A 23,334-nucleotide genomic window follows, 5' to 3' on the forward strand; every position below is an offset into this window, starting at 1 on the left:
CAGTTCATACCATCCAGTTCATACCATCCAGTTCATACCATCCAGTTCATACCATCCAGTTCATACCATCCAGTTCATACCATCCAGTTCATACCATCCAGTTCATACCATCCAGTTCATACCATCCAGTTCATACCATCCAGTTCATACCATCCAGTTCATACCATCCAGTTCATACCATCCAGTTCATACCATCCAGTTCATACCATCCAGTTCATACCATCCAGTTCATACCATCCAGTTCATACCATCCAGTTCATACCATCCAGTTCATACCATCCAGTTCATACCATCCAGTTCATACCATCCAGTTCATACCATCCAGTTCATACCATCCAGTTCATACCATCCAGTTCATACCATCCAGTTCATACCATCGGGTTAGTATGTAGTATCCGGTTTTTCGTCTTCGAGGAGTTTTTTCCTACCCCTCCCGGGAGGGATGCTGGGATGCTTCCCTGCCATCCGGCTCATACCATCATGTTCATACCACCCAGTTCATACTATCCGGTTCATACCATCCGGTTTCTATCATCCGGTGTCTACCATCCGGTAACTACCATCCCGTTCCCACCATCCGGTCCATACCATCCAGTCTCCACCATCCAGTCTCCACCATCCAGTCTCCACCATCCAGTTCCCAACATCCAGTCTCCACCATCCAGTCTCCACCATCCAGTCTCCACCATCCATTCTCCACCATCCAGTTACTACCATGCAGTTCCCACCATCCAGTCTCCACCATCCAGTCTCCACCATCCAGTCTCCACTATCCAGTCTCCACCATCCAGTCTCCACCATCCAGTCTCCACCATCCAGTCTCCACCATCCAGTCTCCACCATCCAGTCTCCACCATCCAGTTCATACCATCCGGTTCCTACCATCCAGTTCCCACCTTACGGTTACTACCATCCGGTCACTACCATCCGGCTACTACCATCCCGTTCGTACCATCTGGTTCATACCATCTGGTTCATACCATCCGGTTCATACCATCCGGCTCATACCATCCTGTTCCCACCATCCAGTTCATACCATCCGGTTACTACCATCCGGTTACTACCATCCGGTTCATACCATCCGGTTCATACCATCCGGTTTATACCATCCGGTTCTTACCATCCGGTTTATACCATCCAGTTCCCAACATCCAGTCTCCACCATCCAGTCTCCACCATCCCGTTCCCACCATCCCGTTCCCACCATCCAGTCCCCAACATCCAGTCTACACCATCCAGTCTCCACCATCCAGTTCTCACCATGCAGTTCCCACCATCCGGTTAATACCATCCGGTTAATACCATGCGGTTCATACGATCCAGTTCATACTATCCGGTTTATACTATCCGGTTCATACCATCCGGTTCATACCATCCAGTTCCTACTATTCGGTTCATACCATCCGGTTCATACCATCCGGTTCATACTATCCGGTTTTTACCATCCGGTTCATACTATCCGGTCTTTACCATCCGGTTCATACCATCCGGTTCCTACCATCCGGTTCATACCATCCGGCTTCTACCATCCGGTTACTACCATCCGGTTCCGACCATCAGGCCGACCCGTAGTATCCGGTTCCTGTCTGCGAGGAGTTCTTTCCTTCTTTCCCCCCCCTTAAAAAAACTAAAGCTATCCCCGGAACCATACTCCTAAACCCTGGAACCTTACTCCTAAACCCTGACCCCCTCCTTCATTCCTTCCCTTTCCTTCATTCTTTCCCCCTCCTTCATTCCTTCCCCCTCCTTCATTCCTTCCCCCTCCTTCGTTCCTTCCCCCTCCTTCATTCCTTCCCCTTATTCCTTTCCTTTCCTTTCCTTTCCTTTCCTTTCCTTTCCTTTCCTTTCCTTTCCTTTCCTTTCCTTTCCTTCCCTTCTCATTCTTTCTCTTTCCTTCTCTTTTCCTTCTCTTTTCCTTCCTCTTTTCCTTCCTTTCCCTTTCTCTTTCCTTCTCTTTCCTTCTCTTTCCTTCTCTTTCCTCTTTCCTTCCCCTTCATTCTCCTTCCCCTTCCCTTTCCTTCATTCCTTCCCCTTCCTCTTTCCTTCCCCTTTCTTTTTCTTTCCTCCTCTTTTCCTTTCCTTTCCTTTCCTTAGTCCCTTTTCCTTTCCTTCATTCCCTTTCCTTCCCCTTTCTTCCTTTCCCCTTCTCCTTTCCTTCCTTCACCCTCCTTTCTTTTCCCCTTCCTTCATTCCCTTTCCTTTACCCTTCCTTCTCCTTCCTGCCCCCTCCTTCATTCCCTTTCCTTCCACTTCCTTTTCCTTTCCTTTACTTCTTATTACATTAATAATCTATTACATTAATACATTAATATATTATTAATATATTAATGATGTAATACATTAATACACTAATAATGTAATACACTAATAATGTAATACACTAATAATGTAATACACTAATACATTAATGATGTAATATATTAATAATGTATTAATGATGTAATATATTAATAATATATTAATGATGTAATAATGTATTAATGTAATATATTAATATATTAATGATGGAATACATTAATGATGTATTATATTAATAATGTATTAATGTATTAATGGTCTGATACATTAGTGATGTGATACACTATTAATATATTAATAATAAGACACTTACCTATATTTTTCTTAGATTCCTTCTCTGCGTTCTCCATTATTGCCTTCGTTAATTCAGCGGAGTTAATAATGCCACCAGGAGCACCATTACTGGCACTAGTGGCACTCTGTATTGCTGTAGAAAGTGCTTTTTGAAATTTTTCCTGTGGTATGGTGTAGGCGTCATTAACTAATACGTCCTGTATGGATGGTTGAGCAGCAGTACTACTACTACTACCACTATCATCGCCCACTTGTAGAAATGATGTCATAATTGGGGCATTCTCTTTTCTCTGTTGCTGCAAATTCCCTTGGTCACTCTTCTGCTCTTTACAGACCGTTGGCCATTGAGACCAGGGCAACCACATCCTCCGGGGACCCCCTGTTCGCCTCACTCTCTCTGTGTCCGCCCATTGTTTGATTTTTTCCTGAAGAATTGATTTACCGAACATTAAAGCGGGGAGGTCAATGTTTTTACATTTATTCAACTGCCCTCCACGTTGCTCCTTCTCCAAGTGTCCCCTTAATTTCCCCTCCATCTCTGTCTGGACCTTCTTTATAATATTACCTAAATAACAATGATATCCGTACAGTTCGTTCAGAGCGACAGCTCCGACAATACAACGTGCATAAGCTTTATCGGGAGTGAGTTCCTCAGAAGATATGTCATCCCGCACCCCCCCCCTACCCACAAACTTCGCGTCTGCGCCACTTATGAAGTATCTAATTTCGGCAACACCTTTACACATCTCCTTCAAAGCCTTCTCAGCCCCTCCTCCCCACGACCCAGCCACGTCCGCACAGAGGCCCTGTATTTCATCAGATTCCTTACTCCTCATCACCCAGTTCTGCAATTCCTCCCATGTTTTCTCCAAATCCTTACGCAAATCATCCTACAACATAAAAAGTAAAGAAAGAAGTAAGGTGTGCATACATATACATATATACACATACATATGCATACATATACATATATACATATATATATGTGAAAATATATATAGAGTTGCCCAAGTCCGCCTCTTTGCACAGCAACAGCAACCCCCTCCCCCTGTGGGGTGGCGGGGTTGTTGTTCCCCCTTTTTCCTTATTCCCCATTTATATTTACTTACTTCAATACTAGTTATATCTGCCGCCGCCTTATCCTTCAACAATGCCTCCAACCAACCCTGCAACAATCCACTACTGCCCCCTGCTGCTGGTGGTGTCATGATTGTTGTATGTCTTCGCCGTCAAAGAAGAAAAAATTATATACTATATATTATATATAGTATATAAAGAAAATATATATATATATATTATACATATATTATATATATATTATGTATATATTATATACATATATTATACATATATTATATATACATTATACATATATTATACATATATTATATATATATTATACATATATTATACATATATTATATATATATTATGTATATGTTATATACATATATTATACATATATTATATATACATTATACATATATTATACATATATTATATATATATTATACATATATTATACATATATTATATATATATTATGTATATGTTATATACATATATTATACATATATTATATATACCTTATACATATATTATACATATATTATATATACATTATACATATATTATACATATATTATATATATATTATACATATATTATACATATATTATATATATATTATGTATATGTTATATACATATATTATACATATATTATATATACATTATACATATATTATACATATATTATATATATATTATACATATATTATACATATATTATATATATATTATGTATATGTTATATACATATATTATACATATATTATATATACCTTATACATATATTATACATATATTATATATACATTATACATATATTATACATATATTATATATATATTATACATATATTATACATATATTATATATATATTATGTATATGTTATATACATATATTATACATATATTATATATACATTATACATATATTATACATATATTATATATATATTATACATATATTATACATATATTATATATATATTATGTATATGTTATATACATATATTATACATATATTATATATATATTATATATACAATTTAAGAAAAAACTATATATATATATATTCTTTCCTTCTCCTCTTCTCCAGCACTCCCCACACACTTTTTTTTCTTTTTTTTTCTTTTTGCAAAAATATTCTTCTATATATATCCTTTGAATTCGACATACATACATATATATATATATATATATATATATATATATTTTTTCTTCCTTGAAACTACTTGGAACTACTTTTTCCGGAACTACTACTTTTGGAAACTACTTTTTTTGGAACTACTTCTTTTGGAAACTACTTCTTATGAAACTACTCCTTTTCAAACTACTCCTTGGAAACTACTCCTTTTGAAACTACTCCTTCAAACTACTTTCTTTGGAAACTACTCCTTCAAACTACTTCTTTTGAAACTACTCCTTTTGGGAACTACTTCTTTTGAAACTACTCCTTCAAACTACGACTATATTCTTCCTTTTTCTTTTTCTTTTTTTTCTCCTTTCAATTACAGGTTATAGGTTACCTCCTGTTACCGGTTACTTCTGTTACCGGTTACTTCCTGTTACCAGTTACCTCCTGTTACCGGTTACCTCGTTACCGGTTTACCTGTTACCGGTTTACCCGTTTACCCGTTTACCCGTTACCGGTTACCTCCTGTTACCGGTTACCTCCTGTTACCGGTTACTTCTGTTACCGGTTACTTCCTGTTACCAGTTACCTCCTGTTACCGGTTTACCTCCTGTTACCGGTTACTTCCTGTTACCGGTTTACCTCGTTACCGGTTTACCCGTTTACCCGTTTACCCGTTACCGGTTACCTCCTGTTACCGGTTACCTCCTGTTACCGGTTACTTCTGTTACCGGTTACTTCCTGTTACCAGTTACCTCCTGTTACCGGTTTACCTCCTGTTACCGGTTACTTCCTGTTACCGGTTTACCTCGTTACCGGTTTACCTCGTTACCGGTTACTTCCTGTTACCGGTTACTTCCTGTTACCGCTTACTTCCTGTTACCGGTTTACCTCGTTACCGGTTTACCTCGTTACCGGTTTACCTCGTTACCGGTTACCTCGTTACCGGTTTACCTGTTACCCGTTACCGGTTTACCTGTTACCGGTTACTTCCTGTTACCGGTTACCTTGTTACCTCGTTACCGGTTCACCGGTTACGCGCTCGCCAAAACTCACTCTAAATATCTTCTTTTGAGAAACTTCTTTCCTCCTAAGCCTTTTCTTTTTTTTTTTTTCCTTCCACGTTTAACCGTCCTTCTTTCTTCCTTGTTTTCTTCTTTTCTTTCTTCTTTTTTTCTATTTCGTTCCTTTCTTCTTTTCTTCTTTTCTTCTTTTCTTCTTTTCTTCTTTTCTTCTTTTCTTCTTTTCTTTATTTCGTTCCTCCTCTACTTCGTTCTTCCGTGTTCTATTTCGTTCCTTTCTTCTTCTTTTCTATTCCGTTCCTTTCTTTTTCTTCTTTTCTTTATTTCGTTCTCTTTCTTCTTTTCTTTTCTATTCGTTCCGTTCCTTTCTTTTCTATTTCGTTCCTTTCTTCTTTTCTTCTCTATTGGTTCTTTTCTATTTGTTCCTTTCTTTTCTTTTCTATTCTGTTCCTTTCTTTTCTTCTTTTCTATTTCGTTCCTTTCTTTTCTATTCCGTTCCTTTCTTTTCTATTCCGTTCCTTTCTTCTTCTTCTATATTCCGTTCCTTTTCTTCTTTTCTTTATTTCGTTCCTTTCTATTTCGTTCTTTTCTTTTCTTTATTCCGTTCCTTCCTCCTCTATTTCGTTCTACTGCCTTTATTCCTATTCCGTTCCTTTTTCTTTTCTTTATTTCGTTCCTTCTTTTTCTTTCTTTTCTGTTCCTTTCTTCTTTTCTATTCCGTTCCTCCTCTATTTCGTTCCTTTTTTCTTTTCTTCTTTTCTTCTTTTCTTCTTCTCCGTTCCGTTCCTTTTCTTCTTTTCTATTCCGTTCCTTTCTTCTTCTTTTCTTTTCTATTTCGTTCCGTTCCTTTCTTTTCTTTTCTTTATTATTTCGTTCCTTTCCTTTCTTCTTTTCTTTTTTTTCTTCCAGCCAGCTTCTTCATAAAAGGAAAGAAGGTTTGAAAAGAAGAAAGAAAGAAGGTTAAAAAGAAAAGAAAAGAAAGAAGTATGAAGGAAAGGTTCTTTCCTATATTATTAGAACAATAATATATGGCCTGCTACTTACCTCCTTAAGGGGAGAGGGAAGGGAAGGTGAGAGGTTCCTCTTTTTTTTTTTATTTTTTCCTTTGAGGAAAAGAAGAAAAGAAGGTTTCCAGAAGGAGGGATGGAAAGAGGAATGTTCTTTTCTCCTCGATTATTAGAATAACAATATGACCTGGTACTTAGCCACCCTAAGGGGGAAGAAGGAACCTTTTCTTTTTATAGGTTTTAAGGGAGGGAAAAAGAAAAAAGGTTTCCAGAAGGAGGGAAGGAAAGAAGAAGGTTCTTTTTCCTCGTTTTCTTCAGAACCACAATAACATATGTCCTGTTATTTTAACGTCCTTAAGTGAGGGAAGGGAAGAAGAAGTTAAAAATTTTTTTTTTTTTAATTTCTTTTATAGAGGAGAAGGTAAGGAAAAGAAGGAAGGTTTTAAAAATTGGAGGGGAAGAAGGTTTTCAAAGGGAAGAGAAAGAAGGTAGTTTAAGGGAGAGAAAGGAAAGAAAAAGAAGGTTTCTAAAGGAGGTTCAAAGAAAGAAGGCAAGTTTACGGGAGGAGAAGGAAGGAAAAGGAAAGAAGATTTAGGAGGAAGGAAAGACTACTTAGGGGGGGGGAAATGAAAGAGTACTTAGGGGGGGGGAAGGAATGTTTTGTTTAGGGGGAAGGAGAAGGAAGGAGTGTTTAGGGGGAAGGAGAAAGAAGGTTTATTGGGAAGGAAGGAAAGAAGGTCTAATAAGGAAATGAAAGAACGTTTTAGGAGGAAGGAGAAGGAAGGTTTAGGGGGAAGGAAAGAAGGTTTAGGGGGAAGGAGAAGGAAGGTTTAAAGGGGGAAAAGGAAGAAGGTTTAGGGGTAAAGGAAAGAAGGTTTCCTGAAGGAGGATAAGGAAAGAAAGTTTAAGGGAGAAGAGAAAGACCTTTTAAGGGAGAACAGAATAAGGTTTCACAAAGAAAAAAAGGAGTATCAAGAAGGGTTTAAGAGAAAAAAAGAAAGCAGAAGGAAAATAAGGAAAGGAGAATGAAAAGGAGGAAAGGAGAATGAAAAGGAGGAAAGGAGAATGAAAAGGAGGAAAGGAGAATGAAAAGAAAGAATGAAAAGAAGATTCCATGGTGTGGAAATTAGGTTTCGGATTTCGAGTTAAGGGTTAATGTTTCAGGGGCAAAGAAGTAAGCTTTTGTGTTTAGGTGTTTTAAGAGGGAAGGAGAAGGAAAAAGTTCTTGAACACAGGCACGAAACCGGAAACTAAGGCAACCTAACTAGAGGAAACAACGATATCCCTTACAACACAACAGATGAAATAATAGAAAAAAAAAAAAATAAATAAGGAACTGCGCTCGGACAAATTACAATATTTTTTTTTTGGTCTCACATATGTTTGTGAGTTTATACAAAAACAAAAAAAAAAATTAAATAAACATTTTTTAATTTTCACTAAAAAAGAGAATGTTACAAATAAAGTAAGAAATAAAGGTAGAAGAAAGAATCCTTCTTTCCTTTTTTTTTTTTTTTTTTTTTCCCAAAGTTTATATGCTCATCAAAATGGATGCTCATATAGGGTAAAGGTAGGCCGACAGCACATTGCCAAACTTCTAAAGGTGGATATCTAAACAGAATGAGACATTCAGCCCCGCCCCCCTTTCCGTGCGACCAAATGGAGGACATGCCCTCATAGGGGGAACATTTTCCCAGAAGACACATCTTCCTTTTTTTTTTTTTCTTTTTTTTTTCTTTTCCTGCTTTTTTCCCCACACACTTGGCATTTAAAACCTTTTTTTCATTTTACTTTCCCGGCAGCTACTTCTAGTGGTACACTTTACATAAACTGGGCAAAGGCACTGGGAAACTTTCGCCTTCTCTCGGTTCTGCATGTACGCCTTTATCTCATCATTAGCCGATACACCTTTCGCTCTTGTGGCAAGAACTGTAATGTCGCCGGTTTGGGATTGTTCCTTCCGGTTATTGTCAACGCTGGAAGGTGATAGATATAAGGCACGATATTTCTCATACAGGGGGCGATATTTCTCTTCATAATTTTTCCTTAATGATTGGAGGGAGTTTTCCAAGGCCTCCTGCTTAATAACCACAAATTCGTTATTTAATATGGTGCCACTAAAATTGTGAGGCAAAAATAAAAGCGGTTTATCCAGTATGTGATGGAAGCTCCCCCGGTGCCCCTCACCATCACCATTATCATCATTGTAGTCGTTACCGATGTTGTTGTTGTCAACGTTGTTGTTATCGACGTTGTTGATATCGACGTTGCTGATATCGACGTTGCTGTTATCATCATTGTAGTCGTTACCGATGTTGTTGTTGTCAACGTTGTTCTTATCGACGTTGTTGTTATCAACGTTGTCTCCTTGTACAATATTCCTTAACGCCCTAGTTGCAATTTGTTCATTTCTTTTTCTCAAAATTGCAATTTCTCCTGGACTCAGTTCAGGCAACTTTAACTTGGATAAATAATTATACTTCTCCGAAGGGGGCAAATTACAAATGTATTTGTGCATCCCCTCAGACATGTTCCCCCATGCGTGTACCTGTTTCCTCCATTTTTTCATTTCTTTATTCCATTGGGACAAGCTGACATTCTTCTTAATTCGTGGAGTCTCGGGGTGCCAATCATTTTTCATATCTTCCCTTCTCTCCTCCTTTGGTATAGCATTGATGTACCGCTCATATGATATTAACCGCTTGGTCAAACTGATGTTTTTAATTCTTTGGTTCATTTGTGCTTCACTCAGGTCGTTTTTCCTGTTCTGCGATTTTTTCTTTTGGAAGCTCGTTTGTTCTTGCATGGTGCCTTCCCCGTGGGGCAAGGAAGGACGATGGGCACACCCACGTAGGTACATACATAAATACGTGCGTCTTCACATGTGCGTGCCTATTCTTTAAAAGACGAGCGGACTTGGGCGATTTTTGAATATTTGCCAAGGCACTCCTTCTTTCTTTCCCTTTTAAATGGTTTGTTTACCTTTGGCGGACTATGAGTGGTGGATTCAGGGTAACTTCCAATTGGGTTCCCAAAAGGTCGCTTTACCATTCCCATTCATTTTGGTCGGCTATACTCTTTGGTTCCCCACCAACCAGTTGGGCAGTTACCAGTTGGGCAGTTACCAGTTGGGCAGTTACCAGTTGGGCAGTTACCAGTTGGGCAGTTACCAGTTGGGCAGTTAGCCAGTTCGCGCACTTTTCCCCTTAAAGCGCATTTCTCCTTCTCCCTGTTCTTACGTTCCTCCTTTGTGTTAACTGTTCCCCATGATTCCTTTTCTCCCCGTCACTCTGCCTTATGTTGTGACATCCTACACCATTCCTTTCCTTCTTTTTTTTTTTTTTTTTTTTTTCTTTTTACTTATTTTATTTTTTTCCTTAATTCCTTCTTCTTCTCCCTCCCTTTAAACTTTCTTTTTTTCCTCTTTTTCGTGTATCCTATAGCTGTGCCGAAAATGGACGAAAAAAAGGTGAAGTTAAAAAAAAAAAAAATAATAATAAACCATACAGCTCCCAACAATATTAGGTGTACTCTTGCGAGAAGTTCGCGCGGTATGTGACAAAATATAGGATATATTTTTTTTTTCCCTTCCGAAAATAATGCTCTTCGGTGAACTGAGAAATAAGGACCTCTCAGCTTCATGCTTGGGGAACACTTTTCGCGAGAACCGTCGCCCTGATGCGACTTCCAAGAGTAGTGCTATCATTCTGTTTACTCGACAACCACACTAATGGGGTTTCCCCTCTCCTTAGCTGTTAATAATTTTAGGCACATCATTTAAGAGAAGGTTCATCCTCGCGTGAATGTGTATAGGGGACAAAGGTAGTTAGAAGGGGCTCCTAAAGGAATGTGGCTCCTACTCGCGAGTTCCGCATACTTGTTACTTTCCCCATCACCATGTGCTGGAAAAAACGAAAAGTTCCAAGCACTTCACAATTCCGTTCCCATGGAATGGTGAAACCGCATAACGAATTTCCTGGTTCTTAACTTTTTCATCTTTTACCAAAGGGGCAGACGAGGCCATTCCATTTTTTTTCTTCCCGGAAAGCTCATAAAAACCGGGGACTCCCACTTCGTGGGCACTCTTCCTTACATGCACACGTAGGAGTAAATAGCGTACTCCCACCTGTTGCCTGTTCACGCGTGGACGGGAAGAATGACAGTGTGCACACATACAGCCATTCCTTGTGAGTGCACGTGCACATGCACATGCACATGCACATGCCCATGTCCAGGCGCACTAACGTTCTGCAGCTAACTGGTGGCTTGTCTTTAAAGAACAACACACTCTGTTACGCTCTTAAGCGCACAACGCTTCTCCCCGAGAGAGACCAACAAAAAATAGAGGCGTGTCTAAACAAACGCCGGTAGCACTCTCAGTTGTAGTAAACTAGCCATTTTCTTTTTTTTTTTTTCTGTTTTTCGTATATTTTACCTGAACATGCAGGAAGAAAAAAAAAAAAAAAAAGCTTTTTTCTTTTCGAATTAAAAAAAAAATGCTGTAATAAATAAATACTTTGTTCTAAAAAAAAAAATAAAATAATAGCTATTTTTCCTGTTTTTTTTTTTTTTTTTCTTTTTTCCTTAATATTTTGGTACACCTACAAACAGCCGTAAAATAACACATGTTATGAAAAATGTCCCCATTTTTTGGTTATATTTTTTGCCCTTTCCTGAACTAAGACAAAATTGAACAACAAAAGGACTAACGAATCAATCCATTCCAAGAATGTTGGCTTCTCTCTTTCTGCTTTAACACGTTAAAAGCTACACCATCCATCACCCACCACATATAGCACAACACCCGCTTCTGCCCTACTGCGACAATTCTCCCTTTCCTTCCTACGGACGAGTGATAAGAACTCATATTTCGTGATAAACTTCTTGAGCGTTATATCTTTATGTCCAATCGTTAAGTTCATTCTTCCATGCAAACTTTTTCTTAACTCACTCCTTCGTCAATACGCCAACACATACACACATAGACCTTTTGCATTATATATTTATACTACCTACAATGGACGCCGTAGACTTGCCCAATAAAGGTAATAATCGTGACAGAATGGAGCATGGAGAGTCACTTCACGACATTCCATCCGTACATGCACACTCGTTCATTGATAATGGCTTTTATCGCGTTTTCCCCCTTCCCGATGGACTCATCCGCAGATAACGTGAGCTCCCAGCGGGGAGGTATATCGGATACGTCCAGCAAGGATCAGAAGGCGGACACGCCTAAAGGGACATCCAATTCGGCCAAGCTCGAATCAGCGGGCGAACCGGGCAACCCCTCTACATCAGCTGCCTTATTCATAGGAGACACGGATTCTGCTACTATCGGTACGGATGATGACAAAGCAAATAAGTACAGAATGTTTCTGCAAAATTCTAGCGACCAATATACAGTTCAGCAGATGGAAAGATTTCTAAAGTAATAGCCCTACAGATATACACAAAAGGAACACATGCGATTTAGAGAAACAGCTACAGTCCTCTTTATGAGTGTAAAATAGACTGGACTAATACTTCAGTCTCCTACTTTTCTTTTTCCTCCCCCTATTTTGGGTTTCTCCATGCTGGCAGTGCTCTCTCCTTGTATTAAGACATGTTGTTCCTTCCCCCTTCTGCAGACATGGGATTTCAGATAATGGCATGAGGATGTTGACGACGGATACTTGCACGTGGTGAGTTCTGCATGCACACATGGCTGGATGGTGGGTGAAACGCGCACCTTTCCTGTCCCCGGCCATATACGCAATTGCGCAGAGACAAACATGCGCATATCTGAACCTTCATTGACGACATGTATATATTGTATCGACCTGTTCTCACATTTTGCTCGTACGGACACCTTTTACAGGGTTTACGATTACTACAAAACCACCAAGACGTCCACTCCAAATTTGAAGGAACTCACGCCAGGCACGACCGTCGACTATTATTATTACTCGACTCCCTTCCGCACACAAATTGGGGACATAGACCTGGTCATGATGCATAGTCAGGTGAACTTTGAAGACGGAACTGCTGCTCCCGCCGACAGGGTTTTCAAGATGAACGAGGTAACGCCCGAAATGGTAAAGGCGGCAAAGGTGAAGGCTCGGCAGTATAAGAATGAGTGTATCGACTGGATTTAGCCAACTGAGACTGAAGTGCAGGAAGTACAAGCGACGTAGGGAAATCAAAGTAGTTGTTCCTTCTTCCACACTTTCTCTATCACACTCTCCTTAATTTTTTGCGCACCATTTGTGTCCACCTTCAAATGGAGTATGACTCCCTGCATGGACATCAAAATTGGTTGCCTCCTTCGATTGGGTCGTTTACTACAAAGGGCTGCCACGGAGCCTCAGCCCGACCTATTCATACAAAAATTTTTTACTTTTTTCCGATTTTGCTTTAACTTGCACAATTTTGCTCCTTCCCGTTTGGTGAATCGCCTTCCCCTTTGTGGACGCTTCACCCCCTTATCCGTTTTTTCGCTTTCATTTTTCGCCTTACTTTTTTATTTTATTTTTTTCCATACCCCCCTGCGCAACGCTATCGACTTGCACGGGGGATTATACTTTTAAGGAATGTCCAAAACATGACTAATTAAAATATATATATATACATATGGATATACATATATATATATATATCCGTGTCTTCAACTTTGTTCGCGACGTAACTACTGATTGGTGGGCTAATCGCTAAGGAGCTCCATTTGGTGTTCTCAACTTTGTTTACCTGGTCAAGTTGTCGTCCTCGCTGCTAGCACATCAAGAGAGTGCATTTTATGTAGAAGAAGCTAGAGGGGGGGAGAGGTCACAAATTGAGCCAATCACGCAGCTAATTTCTCTGGTTACTTCCTCCCGGTGAACCGCCAAGGCAAAAGGGTTCACTTCCCTTTTCCACCTACCGCGTGAGTGGGATTCTGCTGTGGTCTTCCAGTGTACTTACACGTAATTTTTATTTTTTTCCTTTTTCCTATTCCTTTTTTTTTTATTTTTTCACTTGTATATGTTTACAACAATTAGCAATATATGGTACGAGCGCATCCATGTAGACATGGAATTTGCCAACTTCCCCTATCCATTACCCCCCTAGAACATAACACCTTTCTACGCATATGTGTAAATACGTCCGTTCCGGTTCTGTCCTCCGTTAAATCTTTACATACGATTTGTTCACCTGCATGTGTTCATATAACTCCTTTTCGCATATCACAGCATAGAATAAAAAAGCATAACTTGCATTTGTTCCTAAAAAAAAAAAAAAAAATATATATATATAAGTGCCATCTCCTTAGACAAGTGTCTTCCGAAAGTGTGGCTTCACCTTCTGTTCCGCTACCCCTATTCAAGATGCACTATTTGTTTTTCTTCGTTCTGTTTTTTTCAGTAAATCTGCTGCTGCCTGTTATTTATTGTGAGAAGGGGGAAATTTTACCATTCGGTGAGATCCTCTCCGGCGTCGCAGACATAGCCAATGTGATTACGCCTATAAAGGAAAGCGCCTCTGGTGATCCCGTCGCCGCATCTACCAGCAGAATCAATTTGAAAATAGTTCCATCCAAAAAGTTGAGCATCACGAAGAACGATTTGATGTTCCTCATGTCGGAGATCCGACAGGAAATTAAGAGACAGGTAAGAGGAACCCAATTGGGTTATGCTGTCACAAATAAACTAATTCCAAAGTAATCATCTTTTCTTTCTTTTCCTCCCCATTCTGGGGACTCCTCTGCAGATTAGTATCCTGGAAGGTGCGTCCAGAAAATTGCACGAGAGAGAGGGAATTCTCGCAAAATGAGCAAGAAAGAACATGTTCTGCGTTTCCGCGAGAACATGCACTCACGGTATACTGGTTTGCCTTGCACTCAGATGAGCTGGAGGAAAAGGAAAGAATGAGGAAAAGATCCTCGTCCCTGTGGACACTTAGCCATTCGGCTGTTTATTCCCCTGAAGAAAGTGGTACGGCCTAATGCGCGCGCACATGAGACCAGCAGTTCGTAATACAGGGTGTTACATCCTTCAATATCTTTTTTCGCTACATCCTCCTTCTTCTTTCCCTTTTTCCATGAACCCCCCCCCCCCTTTTTTTATAAACATCTCCTTTATTCTTCCTAAATATTCAGTTGATAATACTCAGAAGGTAAGTAACAGGGTGCCCATTTCAGATGGAGACGAGGGAAAGATCCTTGCAGCAAATTAGAATAAGAGTCTACAGATGGGTGCGGGGTGCCCATGTTGTGCCATGCATGTGGGTGGGGGCCATGGCCTTCGTAGGAGCAGCACATAACGAGTAATATAAATATATATATACATATATGTACATATGTATTTCCCCCCTTTTTTTGGCAGATGGATAGTCTGGAGGAGGAAGAACGGGAAGAAGTCGAAAACATGCTGGACTCCCTAAACACGGTTAGGCGGACGCGCATTGGTGGAATTGCCTTTTCTGTCCAGAAAGGGAAAGCGCCAAAAAAGGTTGCACCCAGGATGTGTATATAACTTACCAACCCAATGGGGTTTGTAACCCGCACCGCTCTCCCTACATTTTAGCTGGAGAAGGAAGACCATATAACGCCGCAAGGAAGCACATCATACAATGTTCAAATTGGCGGTGAGAAAGATGAAGAGGATGCTCAAAATGGTGAAGCGAAGGGTATACGGTTCAGTCAGAAGGCTCTGCGAAATGGTACTAATATTTAACGTAGATTTGCTTACGCCTCTGTTATCATAATTTGTGCATTTCTGCTCCGCGTACCGGCTGGCTTGCCTCCCTCCTACATGACCACCATCGTAAATTTTCCTTTTCCCCCCCCCAATCTGCCGCGCTCATTGACAACTAGGCCCAATAACAAGAAGATGAATGAACAACTGGTGTGTAGCAAGAAAAGACATCCATTAAGAAGGAGGAATAATTGTTATATATTTTTCTGTTTCATTTTTAAATCTACCTCGGTAATGCGCGAGGGGCAAGAAGAAGTGCAAATGGAACGCGCCTATTATTTCATTTTATTTTTTTCTTTTTTTGTTGTTCTTCTGGTAGTGAGGCACAAAGCGTGCCTTCCTTCGTGTCACATGTTTATATGTACATACACATTTATATGGGGTCATATATGTGCGTGACCCTTTCCCCGTGGGAAGGGGCTGCGGATCGAGGACAGTCATTCTGTCCCTCTGAACAGTTTTCCCTGGGAAAAATAGCAGCTGTTTCTCATCTGGATTAACCTATATTTGTGAGCAGGGATGACTCTCCGCATTGAGGTTTGCCTTGTCTTTTGTCTTTCTGTTTGCGCTTACGTTTCCTATTCATCTTCCATTTTTTTTTTTTTTTTTTTTTTTTTTTTCCTCCGCCTATCATGCGGTGCAAATTAGCACCTGAGGATACACGCCGTATGTGAAAAAAAAAAAATGTTTCAGCTTTGATAGTGCTAATAATATGGGATTAAAAATGAACAACAATTTTTTGTTCGTCGTCCTGCGTCATGAAAGAACTTAGGGAAAGTGTCTAAGTGATAAATCCATCTGGAGCAATGCCCAACGGAGCTGTTCATTCTGGTCTGCCTCCTTAAAGTTCTTTAACTTTGAAGGAAAACAAAAGGGGTACCATCGATAGGGTTGTCCCTCTTTAGAGATAATGTGTTCGTCCAGTTGGACCTTCTCCGCAGGTTGCGCATCCTGATAACACGCGCTACTTTTAGGGCAGCACCTACCACAGAAATGTGATTGTATTCGAAGAGTCCCCATGGGGTAGGCACAAAGTGCACCTCACATGAAACATTTTACTTCTAATTCATTGCGCAATTTTTGAACATTTCGTTGAGGAGCACTTCCCTCCCCCCCAGGGGTCTACACATATAGACCTCGGAGAACGACGCGCGTACACAAAGAATTAGGCGGATCGCGTACTCCTCGGAGGAGGTAACAAAAAAAAAAAAAAAAAAAAAAAAAAAAAAAAAAAAAAAAAAAAAAAAAAAAAAAAAAACATACACGTATACATAATTATACATACACATTTACATATATTCAGACGTGTGAAGACGGGGTATAATTGAAAAAATGGGAAAAGTGAAAAGTGCGCTGCAATCCAGAATGCCTGTCTGGTGGGCACTTGCGTTGAGTTAAAATTCTGGTATACTGCATAAGAACTAAAGGGCATTTGCTCACACAAATTTTTCACCGCACAATCGGGCGAAACTTGGCGAGCTCGCGTAGGAAGGGGTGGACGAACTTTTTACGTCGTCTTCGGGAATCCTTGCGGATAGTCGTCGCCCTTGGGTGCACGTTCCAAACCATGATGGTGTGGTCATCCGATGCGGACACCATGTATGGGAACTTGGAGCTCGCAAGAGGCCATATAGCAATGCTGACGGTGGACGCATGACCATTAATCACGTCCAGAAGGAACCCCTTGGTTTTGTGCCAAATATAAATTAAACTGTCCTCACTCCCGCTAATAACATAGTCTTCCTTCTTCCCCCCAAAAGTGGAGTGCACAATGAACCTCCCCTGCTTGTGTCCTCGATACGTCTGAATAATGTACCTATGTTTCACATCCCACAATTTTACAGTGGGTCTCTGGTCAGCTATGTTCACTAGAATATGGTTATACAAACTAGAAGCACAGACAGATGTGATGGTATCATATTCAGGCAAAATATATAACTCCTTCTTTAGGGCAAAATCAATTACCCGTACGTTTTTGTCAGACGGAACGGCAATTAAGTACTTTTCGTTGTTGGTGAAAACAAAATTTTGTATCCTTGTACTAAAGGACCAGACGTAGAGGATAGAAAAACCCTTCAATTCTTTGTTCAATTTGGTGCAATATATTTTTTTATCGAAAGCAGATGATATTATGGTAGAGTCATCCTTCGACCAGTATATAGACGTGATAGGCCCATTGTGCATTGTCAAGATTAATTTTTTTTTATTACTTTTTGGACTCCAAATGATGATATTAGAATCGTTAGAACCCGATACTAGGTACTTACTGTTATGACTCCATACGACGTAACTCACTCCGTCCAAATGACCATTCCATTCCCTTAGCTTGTTAAATGGATAAAGGCCTTTCCAAAGAATTATACTTTTGTCTTTACTTGCCGACGCAATGTACTTTCCATTCTTCGATACATTTACGTACCACACCTCATCCTTATGACCTTGCAAAATTTTGATGCAGTAGTAAGGCAACTTTATCTTTTTACATTGGTGGTTTTTCAGCAATGATAAGGGAAATGTTTTTCTGTCAGCCTCCTCGTAGATGCCGCTGTGAGCTCTGTCTTGTCTGGTAAATTGACTTCTTCTCTCTTCTCGCATTTCACTTTCTCCGTGTTTCCCCTCTAGACGCACGTTGTGGATATCCTCCCCCGTTTGAAAATACAGTGTCTCTTCTTCACCCTTGCATCCTTCAAGGGGCGCGCTCTCCCCCTTTGTAGTACTTCCGTCACTTTCATTTCCCCCAGCATGACCGATTAAGAACTCCTTCTCCTGGGTACTAGTAAAATCGTCGTTCACATTAATCATATTACTGGAACCGGAAATTCCATTCCCCTGCTGTATTTTCTGTTTTCCGATGATGAACGCATTTGGAATTTTTCCCAGTGTAACCTCTCCCTTTCGTTGTTCGCTCCTGGATTCCTTCAGGGTACATATTTTGGGCCCGTCACTCGCAACCTTCGCGTACTTTCTGCATGCCGTGGACTTGGCGTTTTTCACGATAGATTCCTTGAGGCAAGGGAAGGGGTTGGTGAATAGTGTGTCCTCACTAGCATTGACACGGGCACATGCGCTGCTGCTCGTGCTTTCCCTCGTCAGAGGCGTGTGAACCTTCCCGTCTGGTGCGAAGCGCGCCGCCTCTGCCTCTCTAGGTAGCTGAACGCACTTCAGCTTTGTGTTCTTTCTTACGGGTTGGCCACTGGTTATGTTAAACTGGTTTTCCCCTAGGAGGTCGTCATCCCACAGGAGGGTGGTCGTGTTGGTGTAGTTGTCTGGCTTATCAGGCGGCGGATCGTTCAACAGGGTTTCGTTGGAGGTGAACTCGCAGGGAATCCCCTTATCTGCGGTCGTGTCGTCTAAGCTCACATAGGCGTCTGACCCTCCGAAGTCTGCATGGCTATACTTGGGATTCGCCTTGTGGTAATACATGGAGCATGCACCCCGCACGTTCTCGTGGTACCTAGGGATATCCCTCACAGAAATGTTCATTTCATCCTCCTGGTTGGTATTCTGTTTTGTATTTATACATGGGTTGGAGGCACTGCCAACCTGTATATTAACATTTAATTTTTCTTCTTTCTTGAATTCTAAGGTTTTGGCTTGGCACGCTGCGCTGCACGGGGGGGTGAGCTTGCATCGCGGCATATTCTGCATTTTGTCGTTCGGATCGGATGAGTCCGTAACATCTGTAACGTTTACTCCATCTGCAGCCTTCGCGCCGTTGGCGGTATACAACTCTTCCGGTCCCTCCTTCCCCTGCAGGAGCGCCCTTATGCGCTTCACGTCGGAGAAGTTATTATGGAACAAGCAGTTGTCCACCTGGTATTTCAGAGACTGGTGGAGCAAAATGGCTAGTCTCCTCGGAGGAATAATAACGTGTTCAGGTAGCAAGCGATTCATTTTTTCAAACAGTAATTTACGTGAACTCTTCACCTTGGCCTGGTAATTTTGTTTTCTCTTTTTTATCAAGTGGGCATTATTCATGGACATAAAAAAAGTTGTGCACTCGTGCAATCTGTTATAGGTATCCTCGTCGAAGCAAAACTTGGCTAGCTTGTTTCTTAGACACCTGAGCGCAGCAAAGTGCTTTCCTTCATATAGATATTCTATAAAGCATTGTTCATATAGTAGGAAGGAAATTGCCTTTGTGATTTTTTTATTTACACGTATCCTTTTCAAGTTACGTATTGCATTTTTCCATTTCCCTGCCAGGACATTCTTGTGCATTTCCTTCACTATTGGTTGCTCCAGTTCGATACCACTTTCTAATTCCAAATGTTTTGCTGATTTTTTATAACCCATGTTTTTTATGGCTTGTATTAGGAGGAGGATCACATCTCTTTTTAGGAGCCCTTCCCATAGGCAGTCGCCGCTGCTCGGTTTCTGATTGCCTTCGCTGAATTTTCTTCGCTTCTGGTTTCTTCCTCCTTTGGAGGCGCGGCTTGAGCTGCCGTAGCTGTCCTGGCTGCCGTGGCTTTCGCTGAAGTCGCTACTTCGGTTATCGCAGCAGCTGCTACTACAGCTACTGCTGGACGGGCTGCAATAGCATCTGCTCTGACTGCTACAGTTGCTATGGTTGCTCGTGTGCCCCCTGTTGCGGATATGGGCGCTATGGCTACCACCTACTCCGTTTTCCCTTTTTTTCTTCTCATTTCCCTTGAGCTCACCTCTCGTGGGTTTTTTGCCCCTGATCCTCTTTAGTTTATTCACTCCATTTCCGTTCAGATCATTTTTCCAGCCTTGCTTTTCCCGTTCCCCATGCTGTCGGTAAACTTCCTCTCCGCCTCCAACAGCGACATCCAAATGAAACGGAGACTCGTGCGAGTGGACCAAACTCATGTCGGGATTATTACAAAAAGGAACAAGAGCACTACCATCTTGTGTGTACGCATGCATTCCAGCGGAAGTCGCTTTGTCTAGACTAATATAATCATCGTAATTTACGCAGTGGTTACTTGATATGTTGCCTACCCCATCAAGTGTGTACTCACTTGTATGTACCTTCTTCGTGCGGAACGAAGTGGACGCAATTCCATTTTGAGTATTCCCTTCCAAAGAATTTAACATATTCCAGTTCTTGTATTTTTTCTTAATTACATGACTTGTTCCCTCCTGTCTTTTTCTTTTTTCGCGGTTAATGATACTTGTTACATTCATAACGATTATGAGAAGGGGGATGTACTTATTATCTGCTGTCGTGGGTCACATTAAAGCACTATATAGCTATACACATATGTGTGTGCGTTGGTAGGATGAGGAGGGGATCATTACGTGTGCAAAGGTGTGGCCTTCTCTAGGGCCTCCTCTCAGAATCCGCGAAAGGAAGGGGGGGAGGAGGATGATGGAAAAAATGGGAAATGCGTTTGCAACAGGAGCTGCCGATGGGATTACACGGACGGCGTAAGAATTGTGAAAAAAACGAAAAAAAAAAAAAAAAAAAAAATAGCTAAAAATCACGATATTTTACCTTACCCGTTCAGGCAAGAAAGGGATAAATTTTCGTACCCTCTCACAAAAAAAAAAAAAAAAAAAAAAGAAAAGAAAAGAAAAGTAACACAAGGAACACAGCTAAAAAAGGCAACACACGTAATAAGCATAAATTTACTCTATCCACGCTTTAAGGGCTGTAAGCTCGTTTGACAAACGAAGTGGAAAAACCTTATTCGGGTGCAGCATCAATATGTATAAGCTTAAACGTAAAGAGCAAAGAGAGACGCGTGTGTACGTGCCACTTATGTTGGTAAGAAAACATACAAGACGAAGGGGAAAAAAGGAAAAAGGCGCAAAAAGTGGCTCCTTCGCTCTTCAGCGTAGGCAAGTTTTAGTTTTTACAATTCACCTTACACCACCCTCTTTTTTTTTTCCTTGTTCCTTTTTTGAATGATTTCATTTGGGACTTTTGCTTTTTCCCTTATTCTGCTCGGTCCATTTGTACTTGTTTATTTGTAATTTCTGTTTATGAGTTTTGCCGGTTGGACCTTATTTACAATGTGAAAAATGGCCAATTTACCTCGTCAGCTGGGTAAGGTGCCTTTATTCGTTCGATTCGCTCATTCGTTTCACTTGTTAGATATACCTGCTTTATATGTTTTTTTTTTTTTTTTTTTTTTTTTTTTTTTTTTTTTTTTTATATTTTTTTCTACCTTCCACATTCACATCAATTTGCTCCTTCTGCTCATGGATTTTTTTTTCTTTTTTTTTTTAATTGGCATGACTTTTATGTCGTGTACGGATGCGCTAGGCACTCCCTTACATGTGTGCCCTCCCCCTCGGCGTGCACATGCTCTTATATGCATTCCTTCATACACGCACGCGTGTACTCCTGTACGTGTGCACTTGGGCATATCCTTTCGCATCCGGTCATATGCTATTGCCACTGAGCACGAAGAGCCGCACACATTTATGCTTTCATATAAAAAGAACGTGTGCTTGCAATATCTACATGTATCAGTACATGCACGTCACGACAAGCACCATCTGTTCGCGCGTTCGAAGTGGAGGGGAAGTTCACGGGTTCCTATCATTCATTAGGGTTATGGCAGTGAACGGAAAATGGGGGAGGACAGGAAAAAAAATTAAAAAATAAAATAAGTTTTCTTTTAATTTCCCCCCTTTCTTGCGCACGTAGGAGGAGGGGAAAAGGCACTTTACCCATGTCCCATACAAATAAATACAACTACCTTGCTGTATGAATATAAAAGGAAAAAGCATCAAAATGTGTTTTTCGGTGAACGGGTGAGGAAGGGCAACAAATGGTGCGCTTTTGGAATATGCCAATATTTCTTTTCTGGGCACACACTGTTTTTTATGAGGTGGGGTTAAGCAAAATAGACAAAGCGAAAAGGATTGGGAAAACGGACCAAAAACACCTGCGCAGACATTCAACCGGAGCTGCTAAACGCGCTTTTTTGATCTGGCACACAAAATTTGTGCTCGCTAGGAGTGCCATTCTTTTTCGCGTGAAACTTATCCACGTGAGGAACATGTGTTTCCCTATTTTTTTCGCTTTCACAAAGTGGTTAGTCCTCCCAAGGTATGTTGCATCATTTTTTTGGGGGTGGGGGGACAACTAGGATGCATCCACGAAATAAATTTCATCCTCATTTTGGGGGACGGGTGTTCCGCATGGAGAATATCAATCTAGTTCATATTTTTTATTTAGCTGGTGGGTAAGGTGCTCTTGAATGATGTACAGAGACGTATTGGACATTTTACAAAACATTTGATGGCGCAACCCCTTTTACTTTATTTCCCCTTTTTTAAAAACCGAAAAATGCGAAAGGAAATTTGCCAAATCATCTTGTCCCAGTTAACATTTTACCGTGACGTTGTCTAACTTGGTGGTCGTACGGCAACACCACACATTGTTGGGTTTTTCCCTGGGGGAGGGGGTAGGAGGAGGATTTATAAGGAACGGTTGCACCTGCACGGGTATCATTCTCATAATGAGAGTCAAAGGAAGAAAAGAATCTTCCTCTCATCCATGTCCATGAAAAATCCATTCTATATTCTTAACACGGTAATCGCGCGGAGAAAAAAGAAACAAATAATAAAATAACTGCAAATAATCGAATACAAATGTCCCACATGTGGATTGTGCGAAATGGAATTTTTTGGCTGCATAATTCTTACAGAATTTACTACTTCTTCCCAAATGAAAGGTATATTCATTTTGTGGAGGAATGATTGTTACCCCAGAAGATAGTGATGACATTGGTTACCTTTTTTTTTTTTTTTTTTTTTTTTTTTCGATGAACGATTTCTTCCCGCACGATTCTTCCCCAGAACATACATTCCATTTCGCGCCT

General features: G+C 40.6%; 5 protein-coding genes across 5 annotated transcripts in view; 2 read left to right on the forward strand and 3 right to left on the reverse strand.

Annotated features, from left to right (window-relative positions):
- PKNH_1014200 (SICAvar, type I) overlaps positions 1-3,800 on the reverse strand; it is a gene marked incomplete at both ends in the record, with an annotated part of 28,692 nt that extends 24,892 nt beyond the window's left edge. Inside the window, 2 exons of the mRNA XM_039114100.1 lie at positions 2,612-3,482; positions 3,702-3,800. Coding sequence (XP_038969720.1) covers positions 2,612-3,482; positions 3,702-3,800 — 970 coding nt within the window. The remainder of the gene's footprint in view (positions 1-2,611; positions 3,483-3,701) is intronic.
- A 4,789-nt stretch (positions 3,801-8,589) lies between these two features.
- On the reverse strand, positions 8,590-9,681 carry PKNH_1014300 (conserved Plasmodium protein, unknown function; the record flags this gene model as incomplete). Its single annotated transcript, XM_002259590.1, has 1 exon — positions 8,590-9,681. The coding sequence occupies one exon, from the start codon at positions 9,679-9,681 to the stop codon at positions 8,590-8,592; it is 1,092 nt and encodes a 363-aa protein (XP_002259626.1).
- A 2,157-nt stretch (positions 9,682-11,838) lies between these two features.
- Positions 11,839-12,958, forward strand: PKNH_1014400 (conserved protein, unknown function; the record flags this gene model as incomplete). The annotated part of the gene is made up of 4 exons (XM_002259591.1): positions 11,839-11,866; positions 11,991-12,252; positions 12,452-12,505; positions 12,682-12,958. The coding sequence occupies 4 exons, from the start codon at positions 11,839-11,841 to the stop codon at positions 12,956-12,958; spliced, it is 621 nt and encodes a 206-aa protein (XP_002259627.1).
- A 1,206-nt stretch (positions 12,959-14,164) lies between these two features.
- PKNH_1014500 (secreted ookinete protein, putative) lies at positions 14,165-15,671 on the forward strand (the record flags this gene model as incomplete). Its single annotated transcript, XM_002259592.2, has 7 exons — positions 14,165-14,446; positions 14,547-14,562; positions 14,681-14,770; positions 14,935-14,951; positions 15,161-15,223; positions 15,362-15,497; positions 15,652-15,671. 7 exons carry the CDS (start codon positions 14,165-14,167, stop codon positions 15,669-15,671), a joined length of 624 nt encoding a protein of 207 aa, XP_002259628.2.
- Positions 15,672-16,981: 1,310 nt separating this feature from the next.
- PKNH_1014600 (WD repeat-containing protein 26, putative) lies at positions 16,982-20,683 on the reverse strand (the record flags this gene model as incomplete). The annotated part of the gene is made up of 1 exon (XM_039114101.1): positions 16,982-20,683. One exon carries the CDS (start codon positions 20,681-20,683, stop codon positions 16,982-16,984), a length of 3,702 nt encoding a protein of 1,233 aa, XP_038969721.1.
- Between the last annotated feature and the right edge of the window lie 2,651 nt (positions 20,684-23,334).

This window comes from Plasmodium knowlesi, assembly GCF_000006355.2.
Source record: "Plasmodium knowlesi strain H genome assembly, chromosome: 10".
NCBI classification, from domain to species: domain Eukaryota; phylum Apicomplexa; class Aconoidasida; order Haemosporida; family Plasmodiidae; genus Plasmodium; species Plasmodium knowlesi.